General features: G+C 37.3%; 3 protein-coding genes across 4 annotated transcripts; 2 read left to right on the forward strand and 1 right to left on the reverse strand.

Annotated features, from left to right (window-relative positions):
* Positions 1–661: 661 nt before the first annotated feature.
* LOC142547196 (phenylacetaldehyde reductase-like) lies at positions 662–8,587 on the forward strand. The gene is made up of 6 exons (XM_075655360.1): positions 662–812; positions 6,618–6,787; positions 7,186–7,377; positions 7,616–7,778; positions 8,035–8,221; positions 8,318–8,587. The coding sequence occupies exons 1-6, from the start codon at positions 707–709 to the stop codon at positions 8,454–8,456; spliced, it is 957 nt and encodes a 318-aa protein (XP_075511475.1). The 5' UTR covers positions 662–706; the 3' UTR covers positions 8,457–8,587.
* Positions 8,588–9,226: 639 nt separating this feature from the next.
* On the forward strand, positions 9,227–9,535 carry LOC142511978 (photosystem II 5 kDa protein, chloroplastic-like). Its single transcript, XM_075619669.1, has one exon. The coding sequence runs from the start codon at positions 9,227–9,229 to the stop codon at positions 9,533–9,535; it is 309 nt and encodes a 102-aa protein (XP_075475784.1).
* LOC142547204 (calcium-dependent protein kinase 8-like) lies at positions 9,463–14,782 on the reverse strand. 2 transcript variants are annotated; one of them, XM_075655380.1, is made up of 9 exons: positions 14,652–14,782; positions 13,630–14,180; positions 12,918–13,041; positions 12,658–12,801; positions 11,727–11,879; positions 11,507–11,622; positions 11,223–11,390; positions 10,872–11,102; positions 9,463–10,654 (listed from the first exon to the last, which is right to left on the reverse strand). In XM_075655380.1, exons 2-9 carry the CDS (start codon positions 14,131–14,133, stop codon positions 10,499–10,501), a joined length of 1,596 nt encoding a protein of 531 aa, XP_075511495.1. In that variant the 5' UTR covers positions 14,134–14,180; positions 14,652–14,782; the 3' UTR covers positions 9,463–10,498. The 2 variants fall into 2 exon arrangements, with proteins under 2 accessions (XP_075511495.1, XP_075511487.1); XM_075655372.1 differs by having other exon boundaries at positions 14,592–14,765.
* Between the last annotated feature and the right edge of the window lie 9,121 nt (positions 14,783–23,903).

The following is a 23,903-nucleotide window of genomic DNA, read 5'->3' on the forward strand; positions in this document are numbered from 1 at the left end:
TCGGTATGAAAAAATTCCATACCGATATTTTCGGTACAGTATACGGTACCGTAGTTCGATACGGTATATCGTACCGTACCCACCTCTAGGTGCGACATGTGACTTTCTAAGGCTAAACATGTCACTTGACGTCTATTTTAAATACCAGATTTACAGGAAGATCAAATCCGGAAAACAAAAAAAAAAATGAAGGACCAGTACGGGATAATTGGAAAATTAAGAACTAAATCAGGAACGTCACATAAATCAGTAGGTTTTTGTGAGACGATATCATAAATTTTTATTCGTGAGATTAGTCAACTATATTTATATTTACAACAAAAAAATAATCTTTTGACATAAAAAAATTGACTAATGAGATCGTCTCGCATGAGTTTTTATGTATATTAAAAAAGAGGGGCTATATTAAGAATTATCTGAATAAAAATTATTACAAGAACATATTTTAATAAATGTTAAAAATAGTTAAATGATTTGCTAATCATAATTTAAAGATTTTTAAAAAATTATTAACTATTTGTGAACACAAATTATTGAATGCATCAGTATGCACCCCTCAGTGTAGTCAACAAAGACAGCTGTTAAAAATGGTATCAAAAAAATAAAAAAATGATCGTAACTTAAGCAATAAACAAAAGCTGGCTTGAGTAGCTTACGCATCACAAGAGGAAATCAGGCATCCATTGACAAGAACGAAGATTTAGAGATGAAGACTGTGTGTGTTACCGGAGCATCTGGATACATAGCTTCGTGGCTTGTCAAATTCTTGTTGCAGCGAGGTTACACTGTCAAAGCATCTGTTAGGGATCCCAGTTCTGTAACTTTCGATTTTTCCCCTTATTATTAATTTTTTTGGCGATTTTGTGTGTCTCACATCGTTTGGTGATATGGGCTTTGATTCTTACTTGGTTTAGTGTTTTATTTCTGATTTTTTGAGTTGAAATTTTCTGGATTTTGTGCTAAATAACTATCCGCCAACTTCAAGAAAATTTTCTGCCCAAAGGAAGTTGTTATTTGACATGATAGCTACTATGAGTGTTTGACTGCTGCACCAGGATATCAATTACAAGTTAATCTTTTGTTCAAAGATGAAACATTAATGGAGTGCTCGATATTCTGTTTATGGGGTTTACATTATTTGAATTTATTGATTATTTCATTTGGATATTTGGTTGAGCATATATATTTGGTTTTTGTCCTCTGTTCAAATTTGACTTCTGCAAATATTCATTTCAACATTAATTCTATTCTTATGTTAAATGACTCTAATTTTAAATCATGACTAGATAATTTATTGATAGTTCTCGGAGTCATGTATTTGGACCTTGCGATAAGGGTTGACTCTCCTCCTGCTATTACGGATAAGAGTACCTATGATAAAAAAGGAGTTTGAAAGGTGGGAGAGATTGAATCGCATGTGTATGATGATCATGAAGAGGGCCATTCCAAAAACATTCAGAGGCACAATGTCTAGCAACATTGCTACGGCTAATGCTTTCCTTCAGGACCTTGAAAAGAGGTTTGCGAAAAGTGAAAAGCCTGAAATTGGTACATTTTCGGCAAGCTTTGTTTTAATGAGGTACATGGGTAAGGGCAACATCGGGGAGTACATTATGGAAATGTCTCATCTTCCTTCAAGTTTGAAAGCACTGAAGCTTGACCTCTCTGAGGACTTGCTGGTGTATCTGGTTTTGATATCTCTTCCTTCTCAGTTTAACCAGTTCAAGGTGAGCTATAACTGTCAAAAAGAGACTTGGTCTCTGAATGAGACCATCTCGCACTGTGTCCACGAAGAGAAAAGGTTGAAGTAAGACAAGATATAAAGTGCTCATTATGCATCTACCTCGAAGGATAAGGGAGCTGCGGATACACAACCTCCGAAGAAACAACAGAAGAATCTTAGTGATTCTCAAAGTTCCGGTTGTTTTTTCTGTGGCAGTGATGGGCATAATAAAAAGCAATGCAGTAATTACCACGCTTGGCGTGCTAAGAAAGGTATGCTTCTGAATATGGTTTGTTCTGAGGTTAATTTAACTTTATTGCCTAAGCACACGTGGTGGATAGATTCTGGGGCAACAACTCACATCAGTGTGTCTATGCAGGGTTTTCTGGATTGCCAAAAACCAAGTGATGCCGAAAGATTCATCTACGTTGGTGACGAAAACAAAGTTGAAGTTGAGGCAATAGGAAAATTTAGATTATTGTTACTCGAATATATTTGGATCTTTATGAAACATTTGTTGTACTGTCTTTTAGATGGAATTTGATTTCCATTTCTGCATTGAACAAAGTTGGTTATTCTTGTTCTTTTGGAAATGGAATATTCAGTTTGTTTCTCGATTCAAAATTGGTTGGTTCCGGTTCTTTATCAGGATATGATAATCTTTATTATTTGGATGTTATTGCTTCGTTTGTTGAATCAATGCAAACAAGTAGAGGCACTAAAAGAAAATTAACCAGCGAGAATTTAGCTGCGTTATGGTACAAAAGATTGGGTCATATGTCTGAAAAGAAAATAAGAAGACTTGTGGTAGACGAAATTCTCGAACATTTAGATTACACAGTTTTAATAATTGTGTTAATTGTATAAAGGGAAAACAAACCAACAAAAAGATATTTGAAGCCAACAGTGTCAAGCGTCTTAAAATTTATACATACCGATATTTCTGGACCATTCCCTTCGGCTTCTTGGAATGGTCAACAATATTTTATAACGTTCACGGATGATTTTTCAAGATATGACTTCTTCATTTATCTCATTCTTGAAAAGACACAATCATCGGATGTGTTCAAAAACTATAAACCTGAAGTTGAAATCAACTTGGCTGAAAGATTAAAATCATTAGATCTGACCATAGTGGTGAATACTATTGTAGATATGACGGTTCAGGTGAACAACTTCCAGGACCTTTTGCTAGATTCCTAGAGGAATGCAATATTGTCCCACAGTACACTATGTCGGGTTCGCCCACTATGAATGGTGTTGATGAAAGACGAAACAGAACGCTTAAGGACATGGTGAGGAGTATGATCAGTCATTCTACCTTACCAGAATCACTCTGGGGAGAAACACTAAAGACCGCAGCGTATATCCTTAACAAGATTCCAACTAAGGCAGCGACCAAAACCCTTTATGAACTTTAGATGGGTAAAAAGCCTAGTATTAAACATCTGCACGTTTGGGGATGTCCAGCTGAGGCAAGGCCTTACAAGCCTAATGAAAAGAAACTGGACTCAATGACAGTCAGTTGTTATTTTATTGGATGCTCTGGAAGATCCAGGGGATACAAGTTTTATGATCCCACAAGTAAGTCAATTTTTGAGTCAGGAAATGCCCGGTTCTTTGAAGCTGTTGAGTTTGTGTGGGAGATAAAGTAAGGGATATTATCTTTGAAGATGAATATGTAAATATTCCCATAAGTGTCTTGGAATTTTATCAGGATCACAATCCTCACTTTGACAAAGACACAATACAGGAAGACAATATTAGAGATCCTCCCATTTTAGATGAACAAACTCAAGCACCTCCAGAACCTATGTCATTAAGGAGATCCACTAGAGAGCGGACAATTGCAGTGCCTGATGATTACATTGTATTTCTTCAAAAACATGAGGCAGACATTGGACCGATGGAGGACGATATTATTAACTTCCGTCAAGCCATGAAAAGTTCTAACTCTCAAAAGTGGAATGATGCTTGAATGAGGAGATAAAGTCCATGATGGACAATGACGTTTGGGATTTTGTCCCATTGCCTAAAGGTACGAAACCCGTTGGTTGCAAATGGATATAAAACCAAAAGGGATTCGAAAGGCGGAAAGATATAAGGCTCGTCTTGTCTCTAAATGCTTTACACGGAAAGAAGGCATTGACTATAAAGAGACTTTCTCTCCGGTTTCTTCGAAAGACTCTTTAAGGATTATAATGGTTTTGGTGCGCATTTCGATCTTGAGCTTCATCAAATAGATGTGATGACTGCGTTTTTAAATGGTGACATTGATGAAATGATTTATATGGTACAACCAGAAAATTTTGTGTCCAAAGACACAAATAATATGGTTTGCAAATTAAAGAAATCCATCTATGGGCTCAAGCAGTCATCTCGACAATGGTATTTTAATTTCATCAAGTGATCATTTCGTTTGGTTTTGATATGAATTTGGTCGATGATTGTGTGTACCATAAGTTCAGTGAGAGTAAGCGTATTTCTGGTTTTATATGTTGATGACATTCTATTCGCTAGCAACGATATAGAGTTGTTGCATGACACCAAGAGATTTCTAGCTAAGAATTTTGAGATGAAAGATCTTGGTGATGCATCTTTTGTGCTGGGTATTCAGATACATCGGGATCGTTCTCAAGGTGCTCTTGGATTATCTCAGAAAGGCTATATCGAGAAAGTTATCAAGCGTATGGGATGCAAGATTGTAAACCAACGGATACCTTGGTGGCTAAGGGACACAAATTTAGTATCAAACAATGCCCAAAGAATGATTTTGAGGAAAAAGAAATGCAGAAGATTCCATATGCATCTGCAAGAGTCTGAGCATAGAGTCTGATGTATGCTCAGGTTTGTATACGTCTAGATATTGCGTATGTGACAGGAATGTTGGGACGATATTTAAGTAATCCAGGAGTAGAACATTGGAGAGCAGTTAAAAGTGTTTTACGGTACCTGTAGAGGACAAAAGATTACATGCTCATATATCGGAGGTTGGATCAGCATGAGATAATTGGGTATACTGACTCCGATTTTGTTGGATGCCAAGATAGTATGAAATCTACGTCGGGCTACATATATCTCCTTGCTGGAGGCGTCATTTCCTGGAAGAGTGCTAAACAGACACTTATAGCCTCTTCCACCATGGCAGCTGAGTTTGTAGCGTGTTATGAGGCATCCAATCATGGAATATGGATGCAAAATTTTGTCACGGGACTGCGCATTGTTAATGGCATTGAAAAGCCACTAAGAATACATTGTGACAATAAATCAGCAGTTATGTATTCCAATAACAACAGGAGCTCGACGAAGTCAAAACATATTGATATCAAGTTTCTGGTGGTTAAAGAAAGAATTCAGTGGAAAGTTGTCTATTGAGCATATCAGTACAAACTCCATGGTTGCGGATCCGCTTACTAAGGGAATACCACCCAAACAGTTTCATGAGCACACTGCTAGGATGGGTATTATGTCAATTGAGGAAATTCAGTTTTAGGGGGAGTTTGTTATTTTAAATGTTTTTCAGTCGTAGACTTTTTCAGTTACATTTATGTAAATTTATTTTCTGCAGAAATAAATTTCAAGTTAAGTCACACTCTGATTATGGTTTAAAGTTTGATCTCAATAAGGTTGAGGGAGGACCAGTTGGAAATAGGTATGTTACGCTCACATTGCATGAAATTTCCATGCTACACGTCAACTTCGTGATCCATTTCATTCAGTTGTGTTGGCATACGTGACCATTGATGGGTCCAGTTACTTTGAGTGTAGCGAAGACTGCTTTAATCCTATTTTGATGTGATTGATGGACCGGATTGGTTATAGATACATTTCGGAATGACAACAATTTTGAGCTCATAAGATTATTTTCACAAACTTAATTATAAGGTTGCACATATAGCCCAAGTGGAAGATTGTTGGATAGATTTTATTTATATGGGTTTCTATGTGAATAATTATGCGTTGTGGATTGTCTATTAAATTAAGCCCCAAATAAAGTGATTAACTAAGTTTTTGAGTTATTGGGCTTTAATCTATCTAATAGGTTGTCGGCCTTTAATGTGTAGAGACATAAGTGTAATTTATATTTTATAATGGGTTAAAACAGAAATATCAGAAGATAATTATAAACATTATCTATATATAAGGGTTATGGTCCCCAGATCACGCTCTATCACGTTCTCTATTCTCTTCCCCATTAACAAAATAGTTTAGAAGAGAAAACTAAAGGTTTCTCTCAAGGAAAGAGCGCGTAGATCTGGAATATCAATACACGTTCTAAAGAATTCAGGATTATGGCTTCAGGTACGCTTCCGCTTAAGTTTGCAGTCAAATTCTTAATGATTTAGCATGATGGATTCTGCAGTTAACAAGTATGAGGCGAAATATGGGGTTTTAAAACAAGCTTTTTTTTTAATGAGGGAACCGCTCCCCTCGTTCTCCTCTGGGTTCGCCCTGATTACCGTGTAGTGACACTAAATGAAGAACCTTGGATAGATCTTTAAGTTGAACGCAAGACTATTTCTCTTGTATATTTTTATTATACTTTATTCTACAAGTAAATAAGTTTTGCCTTATGTTTCATGTGTTAATGAGGATAGCTTCGATGCTAGGGTAGATCCAGTGGCCAGGGGCACATTTTTTCATGTTATGTAAGGATTGGTCTACGCCAGGGGTAGCATCTACTATCCGTCCATAAGACACTGTGTGTGTGCGGCCCGGGGGGTGTGGATTGGGGTTGTCTTACAGGAAGAAATACGGATTAAAATTTGATGCATTTACAAGTTAATGTCACAATTTGTGAAAAGTGAAGAAGTCGAGCTGTATTTTTGAACTGTTATAGTTGCATCAGAATCTTGCTGTTGATGACATATTGACATTCTTGAATGATCTGCAGATGATCCTAATAAAACACAGCACTTATTAGCACTTGACGGGGCCAAGGAGAGACTTGAATTGATAAAAGCAAATCTACTGGAAGAAGGGTCTTTTGATGCCGTCGTTGATGGATGTGATGGCGTTTTTCATACCGCGTCTCCTTTTTACCATGGAGTCACAGATCCACAGGTTAACTGCCCCTTTTATTTTTTCATTCACTTGGTGTGGCCGTTTATGAAAGAATATGCACTACTCAGGTGAAACCAAAGAAAAATAGGATTCCATGATTATGGAAGCATTAGAGGTATCAAAATGGCCACATAATTGTGGAACCATATTTTATTAAAAAAAAAAGTCCTAGAATTAAGAGGGAAATCAAAGATGGGAAGTCACCTTGATTGTCACTTGAATGGTACATAAAAAAATTTATGGTCTGATAGAATAAAATATAAATGAAGCTTGTGTTGGTCAGATTTAATTTTATATTTTAATAGTTTTTTTTCCCAACATATTTACTACTACGTATCAGCTGACTTCATTGTGTTCAGCTAGCATTTGCATATTAATTCAGCTTTCACTTCCATCAGGCAGAATTGATTGATCCTGCACTAAAAGGGACACTCAATGTGCTTCGCGCATGCGCTAAAGCGCCATCAGTAAAAAGGGTTATTTTAACATCTTCTATGGCTGCCGTTGCTTTCAATGGTAAACCTCGATCGCCGGAAGTTGTAATCGATGAGACATGGTGGTCTGACCCAGAATTTTGCAGGCAAGCGCAGGTGAATCTTCACTTTCTATATTTGTTGTGAGAAGCCTCGATCGTGTTAGTAAGGATCTAGCATTGTCACCTTTTTTGTTTCAGTCACTAGAACCATGTCCCTGTTTTAATCGAAACTTTGAAACGAAATGTGATTCTTTGCATTCATGTTTATAACTTAAGTGTGTGACGATCTTGTTTTTCGGGAGATAAGTAAATTAACTTTCTTATCACCTTCTTTGGTCAATTCGTTTCTATAGCAATGGTATGTTCTTTCAAAGACATTGGCTGAGGATGCTGCCTGGAAATTTGTGAAAGATAAGGGAATTGATATGGTTACCATAAACCCAGCTATGGTAATTGGTCCACTATTGCAGCCAACCCTGAACACAAGTTCTGCTGCGATCTTGAGCTTAATAAATGGTATTTTTTTCCTTCTCTCTTTTTGAATTATGCCACCGATACAGAGACATCTACCAATTCAGGATGGCTAAAAGTCGAGGACGAAAAATAGAGCATTGCCTAAAGTGCTAAACATGGATGTAAGACCGGGGCCTTTACAACATCCAAGATAAAGTAACATTAGGACCTAAGCAACACCATGAAAACCAGAATCAAATTCTTGTTCCTAAATACAACCTTTTGATTTTATACTCTCTGTCTGTCTTTGAATGTGCAGGTGCAGATACATACCCCAATGCTACCTTTGGATGGGTAAATGTCAAAGATGTTGCAAATGCACACATTCTGGCATTTGAAAACCCTTTGGCCAGTGGAAGATATTGCATGGTGGAGAATGTCGCACACCACTCAGATATTGTGGAAATATTGCGTGAGCTGTACCCAACCTTCCACCTTCCTGAAAAGTGAGTCTTACTTGTTTTACATACGTTTTTTTTTGGCATTTGAACAATATAGGATCACGCAATTCTTTCTTTTTTGGAAATTGTGCTTGGATGCAGGTGTGCTGATGACAAGCCATTTCCACCCAAGTACCAGGTCTCAAAAGAGAGAGTTAAAGGCTTAGGCATTGAGTTAATTCCTCTTAAAGATAGCATCAAGGAAACCGTGGAAAGCTTGAAGATGAAGAATTTCTTTTAATGCTGTTTGATTTGATTGCTCTGTGCATGTTCTAGCGAGAAAACACAGTGAACCTTTACACAACCATTTGTACAATAAACAGAACACAAAATTGTGTCGCATTAACTGTGGCTTAAACTGGAAATTCTGTTTTTTTTTAAAAAGTCACCGAGTTCGTTCGACCGGTATGCTAATTCTTGATTCTTAAAAAATCCTCTCGCCTACTCAATCAGTCAAGTCTCTATTCATTTTCACTATTCCTTCATCTATTTTTCGATGTTTATCGAGTCCGTCCATTCTTCTTGATAATGAAACGTTTTCAATCCAATATATTATCCTACATGTTACGTTTACAGTATTCAAGATAATTTTGTATGTTTCGATTTTCCATTGATTTTCATTGAGATAACTGAAAATTTCAAACTAAGAAATACCAAATCTTATACCTTTTAGATTTTATCGTCAAAATATCTTAATTCTCATGTGGAAAAATGTTTTATTGATTCAAGAAAAAATTGGTAATTTTAAGGATAAAACAAAAGGGAATTTGTGGACACTAAAACGAAAAATCGAAGCCACCTTGGACTCTTGGAACCACCGATATTTTCTTCTACAGATAGAGATCCACACATGGCACCACACAATTGGAAGCACTTATCAATTCAAGATAAGAAAATGGATCACAATTGTATGAATCACTAATATTATAGTGTAGTGTGTAATATCCATTGGCACACTCCATTTTTTACTACCAACCAACACCCCACATTCATCCCATCTGTAGCATTGCAATGGCTTCCATGACTGTGACAGCCTCTTTCTTGGGTGGCTCCGCATCCACCAAGCAGCTCCCCGCCACTCCCCGCCGTGACACCTTCGTGGTGAGAGCCTCGAGGGAGACAGAGAAAACGGCCTCGAACGAGAATGAGGATAGCAGCAGCACTAGGAGGGACTTGATGTTTGCTGTGGCTACGGCCGCTGCGTGCTCCGTTGCTAGAGTTGCGCTGGCAAATGAGCCGAAGTCAGGGTCTTTGGATGCCAAGAAGAAATATGCGCCTATTTGTGTCACCATGCCCACCGCGAAAATTTGCCACAAGTAAAATGCTTTACATAGATATCTTGTTGATCCATCACCAATCGTGATTCTTGTAAAATCTATATTAATCTCGTGCTTGTTGTGTTCTTGGCATTTTTCAAGTTTTAGTTTGATGCAATGGTACCGAGAAATGTGGATAATTGAAATCAGGAAATGAAAAACTGGGGAATTTGTCCAATAATCATTTCCAGTTTCCAATTTCCAAATATGCATAATCCTAGCCGTTCTGCGTAGAGTAACCGAAAAAATCAAACTGATAAAACTTCAAATCTTCTCTTTGTGGATGTTTTGCCATAGCCTGGCTTCAACATCTTAAAATTGGTGACGCTCCAATCGCCTCCAGGGAGAGGATTGACACGGCCTCTCCAAGATGTAATCTTCTATTTGAATTTCAGAACCACATGGATGAGGGTACATCATAGTTCTCAGAAAATTTAATGAACCAAGAAAATTCCCACCTGCTTGGGGCTCAAAATCGATCCCTGAAGATCGAAAATTCAAGTGCATAGTCTCATAAAAGTGAAGGGTTCGTTAGCACCAACTTTAGTCTGAAATTTTAATGTTCTTGCTTAGTTTGAAATACTGACAGGACACAGATTGCACGATACGATAACAACACAAATTTCAATTCTCAATTCTCCAAACAAGGGTACGTCTCTGTGGTGTGTAGACAAAGTAGAATCCAGTTGTTAATATTTTCAGATATAGCAGACAGCAGTCCGCAGTTTGCATATATACAGATAGGATGTACATGGTTTAAAACTTCCAGATACTTAAGAATTAAACAACTCGACCTAAATACGTACAGCCAACGCACCTTAGCCTGATGATGCTAATGAGTCCCCTCTAGCGCACGGAGAGGAAAAATAAGCGAAAGGTAAATAATGAAAAAGCAACGAGAAAAAATACCAGGGAACAGCCATTTTAGGATTAAATTCCCCGTTTAATTTCTGTGGTCTTTACCAGTTTATCGACCCTCGTTAGCAAAATGTACAGAACCATCCCTCATTAACTTCAAGCTGAGACTGTTGAATCTTTCACGAGAATATTGTCTTGATGCTTTTCTCCAATCAGTGCCGGCCTTCATCATTGCAGCAAATTCTTCATAACTTATACGGCCATCCTGCAAATCAAAATTATAAGACTGATAAATAATATATATGCTAACAAACAGATCCAGGAGGATCCACGAATTCAATGCTGAGGGGCGGCCAGATGGCACAGCAAAGCTGCACAAGGGGGGCAAAATGGGGCTTAAAATTTCACAAAACACTCTCATTAAAGAAGAGCATATATATGTTAAAGGAAAAGCATATATACATATACATGCGTTGACATACCTTATCTGCGTCAACATCATGCATGATAGCACTGATAACTTCCTCGGTATTGGCATCACCATCATCACTCAAAGCATCTCGAAGCTCTTCAATCTCAATATATCCACTCTTATTTCGATCAAAAAAGGAAAAAGCCCTGTGTAGGTGCTCATCGTTCGCCATCTTTCTAAGATGCACAGATACCGCAACAAATTCCCCGTAGCACAAAGTTCCATCTCCATCAACATCAGCCTGTGCAATATGGTCCCCAAAGGGCAGAAAAAGGGCCAGTGATAGAATATTCAAACAACACAACCCGTACATAAAGTAAAATCAAGAATTAAAATGGGTATGATGGAATATAATTCTTACAGCTTCCATTAGAATCTGAAGATCAACATCGGGTATCTGATGACCAAGCTTTTGCAAACCAACTCTAAGTTCTCCAAGGTGAATTTTACCCTTCTTCCCTGAGTCCATCATCTCAAATGCTTCCTTAATTCCCGCCACTTCCTCCACCGACAAGTGCTCCGCCACGATCTGCATGTGCAAAACAATCCCAGGGAATTAACAAAGAAGTCTTAAATTTGAAATACATTCTCCTTTTGGGGGATGGACGGGAGTCGAATAATTATGTTGTGCATGTAGTCATGTACCCTCAGAGCCTTTTTCTTGAGCTTATTCATCATAGAAAATTGTTTGAGCCTTGATTTCACAGTCTCACCCAACGATACATTTGGTGCCGTCTTCGCATTTTGTAACCAAGGATGCTCTGCATTCAAATAAACAAAAAACATGAAAATGTACTTCTACTTTGCCTCCCCATTCATTATAAGCACAAAACATCAATTTCTAATACACCCAAGAAAGTATCACCAAGAACTCGCTGAGCTGTGAGACGCCGGTTGGGGTCTGGATCAAGCATTTTTTTTATGAGATCTTTTGCATTATCAGATACCTTTGGCCAAGGATCCCTTTTAAAATCAACTACAGATCTAATAATTGCTTGTGCCACTCCTTGCTCAGTTTCTGCACAGTCACATTATGCCTTCTCAGAAATTAACTAAAAAATAACAAATGACCAGCCAATACGACTAGTGAATATACCAACTAACACAAAATCAAGCACACAATCCAACAAATTAGGTTCTTCTGCTTCTCATATAAGTTCCTGAATCCCCTTAGCAAGGAACATGACTCCTTTTGTCAAAAGTGGTTTGAAGAAGTAGAGATAAATGCTAGGAAAATAAACAAACATTTCGAAGCATAGAATTCCACTGCAAATGAGATGCAAATGCAATAAATGAGACTAAGAGGAGCAAAAAAATATTGATTTTCAAAGTCTGCCATTAGATGAATAAATTCAACACCTTGGACAAATAAACCATTAGCAAGCCACTTGCACATGTCCTTAGCTCTATTTTTGGTTTATTAATATTTTCAGATTAAATTAAGAGGGCACAAAACTTTGGATTTAAATCTAGAAATCAATTCTACATCACCATAAAAATTTGAATCTTTATGCTTTAGATGCATAATAATCAATCACATATTGATTTCTTTAGCGATTTATATTCTGTATTTCAATTTGTACAAACACAATTGAACCGAATCAAGTGAATTTCTTGTAGCTTAAAAGTCTGGCACCAACATCTAATGATTATGGTATTGCACATTATAGGACAGCTTAATTAGACTCTTATATTAATTTTGAACTATAATTCACAGAGCCTTATAGCGTATACAGCATTTTCTACATTAGCTTAAGACTTGGAAACAGTAGCAGATAAAAACCACCACAACAAACCTGCCCAGAAAGGAGGAACACCGCAAAGAAGAATATAGAGGATAACTCCAGCACTCCAAACATCAACCTCTGGGCCATAATTGCGTTTTAGAACCTCCGGAGCCATGTAGTAAGGACTTCCAACAATCTCATTGAACCGCTCACCTAAAGAATGGTGAAATAAGACAATGCGAAAGGAAGAAAATGTTAGCCCCGGATAGGCAAGAGAAAGAGGTCAAACTTCAACAAGAAAACAGATTTAGATGATGACGTTTGCATACCATGTTTGAAGAAAACGGACAACCCAAAGTCAATAGTTTTTATGGGAGCTGTTTCTTTCTTATTAGCAAAAAGAAAATTTTCTGGTTTGAGATCTCGATGTATCACTCCATGCTGGTGGCACATCTAGGCATAATTAAGAGGAACTAGGAAATAAGTAAGATAATCATACAAATCTATATGGTAGAAACTAAAAAGACAAAAAAAGAAGAAAAATATGATCATCATCTGCAATAACATAAAGGTTAAACAAAATGAAGAAATTCAACTACAACACCTCCAAATAAGAAAAGCCATGGTAGAAAAAATTTACTGTGTGTGTACCAACCAAATCCAATTACGAGTTTGAAAGAATAGGCATGCTCCAGAACTCACACTGAAGGAAAAAAAAAACACAATATAGGATGCATAAAATCATGAAGCTTGTATTGACTGAAACTTTTGATGATCAAAGTTCAAAATTTGTAATCGGTAACAAAATAATAGCAACATTATGTCCTGACTTGCAAGGTTTTAAAGTAAAATTTTCATGTGGTGTGAATAACCTCTCATGCAAGCAACACAGAAAAGTTAGTTGTTTTGGACAGAGTACAGAAAACTCATTGAAAAAAGCACGGAACAAATACTTCCATAGACACATCATATGAAGACAAATGAATACAAAAATTCAAGCCATTCCAATTGAATTGAGAATTATTTTTGTTGCAATTTAACCTGAACAACTTCCACAATGGTCTTCATCACAGCCGCAGCTGCTCTCTCTGTATAATGTCCCCTTGCTACAATCCGATCAAACAATTCACCACCTTCACAAAGCTCCATGACTATATTTATAGCAGTATCATCCTCATAAGTGTCTTTCAAGCTAACGATATTCGGGTGCTTAGGCATCTGCTTCATGATCTCAACCTCCCTTCTAACATCCTCAATATCCACTGATGTCCTGAGCTTCTTCTTTGATATCGACTTGCAGGCGTATTTTTCACCAGTCACCAATTCAGTGCATAAATATGTGATCCCAAATTCACCTCTTCCGAGCTCACGTCCAAGATCATATCTTTCACTAATATCGTGTCCAGTTGGGTCTTTCAACACAACAAGCTTGTCCGTAACCCCAGATCCATGATTTCCACCATAATCAATTGAAAAAGGGTTTGGTCTATTCTTCTTTTTCTTCTTCTCCTCAGAAAAACCAGGAGTCGTACAGCAATTTCCCATGATTTTAGAACAATCTAATCTTGATGCTTAGAATAAAAATATAACCCCTGAGATTTTATCAAAGTACACCAAGAAATCATGTCAAGAAAAACTCGGTCCAACATTTCAGCTGCCTAAATAACAGGAAAAACCAATATAAAAATATAACTACCAAGCTTCGTAACACGTACTCAGATTTGACCATGATCCAATAAATGAAAATTACATTAAAAAATTTGAAAAAAAAAATCTATCTTCAACGGTAAATAAATCGGTATCCCATGAAGGAAACCTCCAAAATAATCCATGAATCGATTCATCTGACCTTAGAATAAAAAAACACAACATAATTTCTCTCACATGTATAAACACCAGGCAAGAATTAAACTATCAAGAATCAAAGGGAAGCCATAGGCCATGCCACAGAACAAACAAACAAAAAGAACAAAAATGCAGGGAAACAAGAAGAAAACCCCCACCTCGAATGCAAACTATTCTTCGGACTCTTGATCACGAGAATAGAAATGAGCAATAAAAACCTCAGATTTGAAATGAATGAATCGGTGAAGGTGTGAATCTGCCATGTGAAGAGAGAGAGGCCCAAAAATTCCTTCGCAGAGACTTCTCTCTCTAAATTTCACATTTCTTGTGTAAATTTGTAACTTTTAACCCCACCAATTTGACTTTTCCCAAAAAAAAAATTTACTATTTTTTCATATAAATTAAATCATATTGGGTTCTAATTAAATATATATATATATATATATATGTATATATTCTATTTTATTAAGATGGATGACATGATATATATTCTATTTTATTAAGATTAATGACATGATAGTAATCATCTAGTAAAGACATCAATTTTTTCTTGTAATTTTGCCCTTATATAATACTAATACTACACTTTTATTTTTATTTTTTTATTTAAAAAATTCAAATATCAATTTATTCCCTTCATAATTTGTCAAATTTCATTTTAGCTCATCGATAATAATAAAAAATACTGTACATACACGCATCGCGTGTGCAGAATAACTAGTATATATACATATATGTGAAATGCTCTCTATTTTTAATTATTCAAACTTTGGTTCTTTTTATAAAATTTATAGATTATGATTTTCAAATGAAATTAGTAATGGAGTTGAAGCAGTGAGGGAAGATTATAAGGAATCCTACCAACTATTTTGTCACCCAAATGCCATTTCATTATTTCATAAGAAATATCACAAAAAGAAAAAAAAAATAAATAATAAAATGATGATATTTATTTTTACTAGCGCATTATTTAATTTTAACATATTATATAAAATTACGATATTTCATTTTTTTGAATTTATTTAGCCTGGGACATCACGAGTTTTTTATGAATGTAAATAAATTTATGTTTTAGGCTCATGATTTGTCAAACACTTCTAGAAGCAAACTCCACGTGTGCCAATATAGCCCACCACTTCCAAAAGAGTCAAATTTCGATTTCGATTAATTCAACGCCTCAAATAAAATAAAGAAATTTATAGTTTTCAATTAAAACATATAAACTATAACTGCTTTAAAATCATATAACAGTCTAAACAATACGTGTCGATCGATATTTTTAAATTTTTTCCTAATTTTTCGTTTAAATTAAATTTTTTTTATTCGACTTATATTCGATACGATACTAAATGTTTTGGTGGACGTTAATACGTTGGGAGGTGTGACTTCGACTGTTGTAGGGATGTAATTGTTATTTTGTGCATGGCCACATACTTGCATGTTTGACATAGTTACGTCGTCCTCATTTGATGGAACTTCCAGAAATTGAGATATATATATATATATATATTATCTTGCAATATTTTTAAAGTAGTTCAACGACATTTTTAATTGTGGAACAACACACAACCACATAAAGAGAAGAAATCAAGAAAATGATGACGAGGAGATGACTGATATTCATCACTGGTGAATATACTACATATATACATCAATGGTCAGTCAAGAACTTGCGGGGATTTGGGGGCTCGTACGTGGACAGTTGCTGCTGCAAAATTGTTTCTTGATTGGCTTCCGTATCACTCGTAGCGAAAACCCACAGATTTTCCTCCATCTATGGATGGTTTTATAACTGTAAGGAACATGACGTTGTAAAATATGCTGAAAACGTACAAGCAGAACGGTGGCTGCAGAAGCCAAGAAGATCATGATATTTCTGGTGTTTCTTCATTTACCCGGGAACTTGCTTGTTTAAGGTCCACGGCTGAGATAATGCAAAGAAAAATGCATCAGATTCGTATCGGGAAAAAATTGATTATCCTGTTCTAACCGAGACAGATTGATACCTGATAACTGTTACCATCAATTCAAAGCAAGAAAATCACAGGAAAATGGAAAAGAAGAATAGGAATGTGAAAAATTGAATATTTCACTGAAGAAGGTAAGGTGATCGATGCATTATATATCTTGTTATTTGCGCGTATTTACCAAGGTTAAATAAATATGACTGAGTAGAAGTTATCCAGGTATACAAACTAATTAATTGGTAAACCAAGCACGCCTTTTTCTTCAGCGAATTGACATCGATGACCAAGTCTATTATGATCAACTTGTTAATCATGTTCTCTCTCACTCTACTCTTTCTTCCACCTTTTTGACTTCTACACACACACACACACACACACACACACACGTATATATATATATATTAGATGGAAATCAAATCTATTTTCTTTAAGATTCTGGGAGCCGAGCCGAGCGAGCTAAAAATCTGCTTTTTTGCAGCAGCCAAAACTCAAGGGAGGAATTATTTCAAGGTCTTGTTGGGCCAAAAATGGAAGCCCAAGAGAAAGAGGCCCACATTTTTTACTAAGTTGGTTAAAGAAACTCCTGAAGCCCAAGAAACAAATCTATAGAGCCCATTGTATTAAGCCAATAGGATATATGGCAAGCCCATTGTTTAAGAATAATCTAGAGGTATCAATCAGTTACAATGGAAGTGTATATAACTCTGATCAAATGTAAATGCAAAGGACAGTGAGAAATGAAATTCACATTGCGCATCTCTTTCTTCCTTCTTTTGTTTTTCTAATTTGGTATCAGAGCTGTATATCCATGGCTGACGCCATCTCCGGTAGTGGGTTTACAACTCATACCTCTGTTAATCCATCAGCCAATACAAGCTTCTTACTCGTGAATCCGGCTAACCAGATTAGTTCGGTTAAGCTTAATGACGAGAATTTTCTTTTGTGGAATCTCCAGGTTGTCGCTGGAATTCGTGGGTTGGGGTTAGAAAACTTCATACTCAAGCACCCTCAGGTTCCTCCTAACGTGGTTCATAGCGAGAACTCTGCCGACGACGTCAATCCCCAGTTCATTACCTGGAGTAGACAGGATCAACTTCTATTTTCCTTTCTATTGTCTTCCATGTCTGAATCTGTCCAAAGCCAAATGATCGGGTGTGATACGTCCTCCCAACTTTGGCTTCGGGTATCAACATTATTTGCCTCAAGATCAAAAGCTAAGGTGATGCAATATAAGCTACAACTGCAAACCATGAAGAAAGGAAATCATAATATGAAAGATTACCTAAGCAAAATGAAAAATATTATGGATACTTTAGCTGCCTGTGGTCACTCAATCAGTGAGGATGATCAAATTTTATATGTTCTCGGTGGCATTGGATTGGAATACGACTCTGTTGTCGTACACATTACCTCAAGAATTGATACTCTAGCATTATCAGAGGTGAATGCTCTTCTGTTAGCTCATGAAGGACGCCTGGAGTCTCATAATGCTAACAATGAAACGTTGCCTCACTCAGTTAATGCAGCTACTTTTGCTCCTACTAAGAGGATCGATGATTCTGTTTCATCACGAAGCTCCTTTCCTGATTCTTTTTCATCTCGAAACTCCTTTCCTCGAGGTCGTGGTCGTGGCAGAAATACTCGGGGAGGCAAGCGTTTTTGGAACAACAACAATGGCAGACCTGTTTGTCAAATTTGTGGAGTCACAGGTCATGTGGCTGGAATATGCTATTACAGATTTGATGCCGAGTATACTGCCAAATCTCCAAGTTCTGTTCGTTTTCCTTCATCGGGTCTTTTTCGACCACCACAACAAGGTAAATATCGATCTCCTCAGCCTCCTTATCCATCAGCAGCTATTGCAACTACCACCTCTGAATCTGCAGGAGATGAGTGGTGGTTTCCAGATTCCGGAGCTTCTCACCATGTTACGAATGATCTTGGCAATCTCACACTAGGTTCCGAGTACACTGGCGGTGGTAAGGTTCATATGGGCAATGGTGCAGGTCTGTTTATCTCACATATTGGTGAATCTACATTTGGTTCATCTTCATTTTCTCGACCTTTGCATTTGAAAAACCTACTTCATGTTCCTCAAATAACAAAAAATCTTTTAAGCGTTCACCAATTTACCCGTGATAATAATGTCATGTTTGAGTTTTATCCTTCTTATTGTCTTGTGAAGGATCTAGCCACGCGAGTTGTTCTTCTCCGAGGAATTTTACATGAAGGATTATACAAGTTCAACCTTGGGCCACTTCATTCTACTGCTGCATCCCAACCTACATGTCTTCACTGTACACTCTCTGACGAGTACACCAGTCCTCCTTCTTCACAACATCATTCAATTAAGGCCTTGTCAAGTGTACTAGATCAGTGGCACTATAGATTAGGCCATCCTCCCCTTTCTACTGTTAAACAAATTCTATCAAATTGTAATTTTCGTTTTCCAAGAAATGAACGTATGCATTTATGCGAAGCTTGTGAACTTGGCAAAAATCATAAACTCCCATTTCCATCTTCTCAAACACAATTCTCCGAACCACTTGAACTTATTTTTGCAGATGTTTGGGGTCCTGCCCACACCCTTTCTCGAAATGGTTTCAAGTATTACGTAAGCTTTGTTGATGCTTTTAGCCGTTTTACCTGGATCTACTTTCTTAAGTTAAAATCAGAAGTTGTTCAAGTGTTTGCGCACTTCAAAACTCATGTTGAACTTCAACTAAACAGAAAAATCAAAGCCCTTCAGTCTGATTGGGGTGGGGAATTTCAAGCTATGAACTCCTTCCTTCAAACCAATGGAATAAAGCATCGTGTCTCTTGCCCTTACACTTCGAAGCAAAACGGAGTTGTTGAACGAAAACATCGGTACATTGTTGACACCGGGCTTTCTCTTTTAGCTCATGCATCAATGCCTTTAGCCTTTTGGGATGATGCTTTCTCCACAGCAGTCTACCTTATAAATAGATTACCTACTGCAGCTCTTCAAGGCGAAATTCCCATCCAATATTTAATCAACAAGCCACCAGAGTATTCCCATCTTAAAACATTTGGATGTCTTTGTTTTCCATGTCTTCGTGATTATAATACTCACAAACTTGACTTCCGCTCAACCCCATGTACATTCATTGGTTACAGTGACAAACACAAAGGTTACAAATGCATTAGTGCTACTGGTCGTGTCTTCATTTCTAGACATGTTAAATTTCATGAACAAATTTTTCCCTTCTCCAAGTCCCATGTTGTGTCTAGCTCCACTGTCACGCCTCAATCTTCCTTTTACTTACCCAAAGTTCCTGCATCTACATCTGTTTTTCCTTCCCATTCCTTGCCTCCACCCATCAACGCCTCGGCCACTCCTTATCCTCCACAATCGACCGATACACCTACTGTATCATCTTCTACTTCTCTTCAATCTCAGTCAGTCTCCACATCAAGTGATACACTTTCCCCATCTCCTTCACCTACTCTCACAGCTCATGTGCCTCCCATACTGAATTTTCATCCAATGGTTACTCGCTCCAAGGACGAGATGTTTAAGCCTAAGGTTAATCTATCTTTGCATTATAATATTTGGGAACCATCTTCTTTTCAAGAAGCAAGTACAATTCCTGAATGGTGCAAAGCTATGGAAGCCGAATATCAAGCCTTGATGCAAAACCATACCTGGACTCTTATTGCAGCACCCTCTAATATGCCCATCATCGGCTGTAAGTGGGTTTTCAAACTAAAAACTAATCCTGATGGTTCCATCGCTAGACACAAAGCTCGTCTTGTTGCTAAAGGCTATTCTCAGACTCCAGGACTTGATTATACAGAAACATTCAGCCCAGCTGTGAAACCCACAACCATTCGACTTGTTCTCTCTGTGGCTGTTGCTAAGGGTTGGAGAATTCAACAAGTTGATGTCAGTAATGCTTTTCTCCATGGCAGACTTACTGAGCTTGTGTATATGCGTCAACCCCCAGGTTTTGAAGCTCCAAACAACAACAATTCTCTTGTGTGCGAACTGAATAAAGCCATATATGGTCTCAAGCAAGCCCCGCGAGCTTGGTTTGCGCGGCTCTGTCATTCTCTCAAGCTTATGGGCTTTGTTGAATCCAAAGCTGATGCCTCCTTATTTGTTCAAACTCATGCTGATTTTTTCATTTATGTTTTAGTATATGTTGATGACATTTTAATCACAGGAAGTGATAATGCTCGGGTTCGATCACTCATTTCAGCCTTAAACAATCAGTTTTCCCTTAAAGATTTGGGAGATGTGAATTATTTTTTAGGTATTGAGGTTTGTCAATCATTGGATAAATCAATGGTTCTTACTCAAACCAAGTATGTGCAGGACCTGCTTCTTCGCACCAAGATGAACAATGCCAAAGCCTTGCCAACTCCGATGATTTCAGGCCTTCGGTTATCTTGTAAAGATGGGGATCCATTTCCTGACAGCACTCTTTACAGGAGTACAGTAGGAGCTCTTCAATATCTAACCATTACCAGACCTGACATTGCATTTAGTGTCAACAAAGTCTGTTAGTTTATGCATGCTCCCTCATATTCTCATTGGAAGGCAGTCAAACGTATTCTACGGTATTTAAGTGGCACTCTTGGTTTTGGTATTCGTTTACATCCTAACTCTGAATTTACCCTTAATGGTTTCTGTGATGCCGATTGGGGTAGTGACCCTGATGATCGTCGCTCCACGTCCGGTTTTTGCTGGTTCTTTGGATCCTCTCCTATTTCTTGGAGCTCCAAGAAGCAACCTATTGTATCCAGGTCTAGCATTGAAGCGGAATACAGAAGTGTTGCAAATGCTACATCCGAGCTGTTGTGGATTCAGTCCCTTCTTTCTGAACTACACATTGCTGTCTCAACTCCACCTATTCTATGGTGTTACAATCTCAACACCATTGCACTCACTGCTAATCCAGTTTTACATGCTAGAACAAAGCACATGGAGCTTGATCTTCACTTCGTTCGTGAGAAAGTTTTGGCCAAACAACTGTCAGTACGTCATGTTCCTTTGGCTGATCAACTTGCAGACGTACTTACTAAACCATTATCTACAATGATGTTTCATCGACTTCGGTTCAAGCTTATCGTGGTTCCTCACTCCTGAAGCCCAAGAAACAAATCTATAGAGCCCATAGGATATATGGCAAGCCCATTGTTTAAGAATAATCTAGAGGTATCAATCAGTTACAACAGAAGTGTATATAACTCTGATCAAATGTAAATGCAAAGGACAGTGAGAAATGAAATTCACATTGCGCATCTCTTTCTTCCTTCTTCTGTTTTTTTAATTAAGTTAATCAAAGAAGAGCCAAGAAAACTCTTATTTCAGAAAACTATCAATACCATAGAATCTATCGGTACCAAAAAAAATACAGTAATTCACATGTTCAATATAGTAACCACGATAATATACAGTATGGGAAAATTATTTGCATAACTAAAAAAAATCAATCGTAATCAATATATAATTTTTTAATAAAAAATTATATTATGTCAAAACATGAAATATTGCCCCTTGCAAGTAGATAGAATCTACTCGTCGTCATGAAATTCCGTGGCATGTTGTTTCAACATAGTTGTTAAAAACATTTGTCTCGGTCGCTTAAGCTCGGGGCGACTCAAGGCGCAAACGCCCGCTTTGGGGAACTCCGAAGTGCAGCAGGTTCACGCTTCTGTGCGCTTCATTTTGAGGCGCTAAGCACTTTCTTATGCGCTTCATAAAAGCCACAAAACTTTTTTTTTTAAGTTTGTGACATGCTAAAATCGCACTTCTCTATAAAATAAATTAAATAAATGAAGCTTCTAAACCATCATATTGCTTCTCGCTTTCTCATTGCCTTCGCCTCTCATTGTCTTGCCTCTGCCTCTGCCTCGCCACCCACTCTGCCCTGTCGTCCCTATGTTTTGCTAGGAATTATTTGTAATTCATTGTATTCGAGAATAGTTTGTATATTATTTCTGAGTTTTTGTTTTAATAATATTAAGTCAAACTGAACTGAGTCTTTTGCAAATTGATTGTAGAGATCAAAGTCTTCTAATGTGAGTCTTCCCAAAAGGAAGAAGGAGTGACGAAGGAGCTTGGGTTCTCCAAATATCCAGAAACAAACATGTGGCTATTTATCATTCTATCATCCGACTTAACATGGATCTCGTGTCACTACAAATGAAGATAAAGTACAGGGAAAGTGATAACAAATTGTTCGAGTCGGTGGAGGCCAAGGACAAAAATGATGTTGGATCATCATCTCAGTCTGCCTCTGAGCACCGGAGTGAACCAGCTCCTCAAGAAACCAAACTGCCAATACAAATCAGAGAGTGACATCTCAACCTCTGAGGCATATCACCTTGGCAAACGTAGATGAAGTTGTGCAATCAATTGAACAACAAGAAGAATCGGATGATGGTGATGACATTACTTTGAGCAAACTCTTGTCTATATCTTAATGAATTCACAAGACTAATGCAATGGCTACTAAAGAAGATTTCGTCATATCTGAGTATGTACTCTTAGGAGAGTTTGATGAAGTTGCATTCATTCAAGCCATAGAGCAAGAAGTAGTTGAAATAGCTATGGTTGGCCAAGCTCTGATTGAAACTGCTGTAGAGCCAATCAGTCAGGTCGAAGAAGCTCAAATCGAAGCATTTGTCAGTCACACTGACTCAAGTTTAATGATGATTGAACAGACATGTCCTGCAAATAGTCACGCTCCTGATTTGACATTTGTTGTATTTAAGGAACCTCCAAGAATATATTCATCTTCTCCTTATCTGGATCTATCAGATGAAAACACCTTGGACAAAATTCATTCTAGCATCACAGCTATTTTTTCTTAAAAATTATTCTCAAGAAGAGTAACCTGAATACCGAGGAAGCTTATTGGACATATCAAAAGGCATGAATGATATATTTACTCGACTAGATAGATTAAGAAGGCTTAGGCGGCTACTCGTCTCGGTAGGCAAATACAAGATAACGATTTACAAATTTTACATCAAGATTGAGGATGTTTAGGCTAACTTTAATTAGAAGATTGATGGAGTTAGCGACTGTTCCTTCCTACTTGAAGGCACCATCTGGTGTTGACAAAAAAGGAGAAGAAAAAAAGCAAACTAAATCCTCCAGTTAGGCTCATAAGAAAGAAAAGTCGAGCCAACTGACTGGTCTAAGAAGCCAACTGACAAGCACTTTGGATCTCAAAAATGTTATCATAAAAGATAGTGCTTAGAGGATATGTTTTGTATATTTGGCAAGTCAAACCAGATGTAATTTTATTCTGATTAATGAACCAATATTTTGATTCAAGGACACAATTTTGTCAAACACCAAAAAATAAGAAATTGTTAAAACATTTAAGTTTTTGGTGACAAGGCAATTGATCCAATAGATAATTAGAGAGCCTAATTAAATTGAATTCAAGAAGAAAAATGAACATTCATGAGCAAACGTTTTCTAAGTCAATCAGAGTCTAACTGACTATCGAGCCAAACTAATAA

The sequence above is a fragment of the Primulina tabacum genome, chromosome 1 (genome assembly GCF_025594145.1).
Source record: "Primulina tabacum isolate GXHZ01 chromosome 1, ASM2559414v2, whole genome shotgun sequence".
NCBI lineage: Eukaryota > Viridiplantae > Streptophyta > Magnoliopsida > Lamiales > Gesneriaceae > Primulina > Primulina tabacum.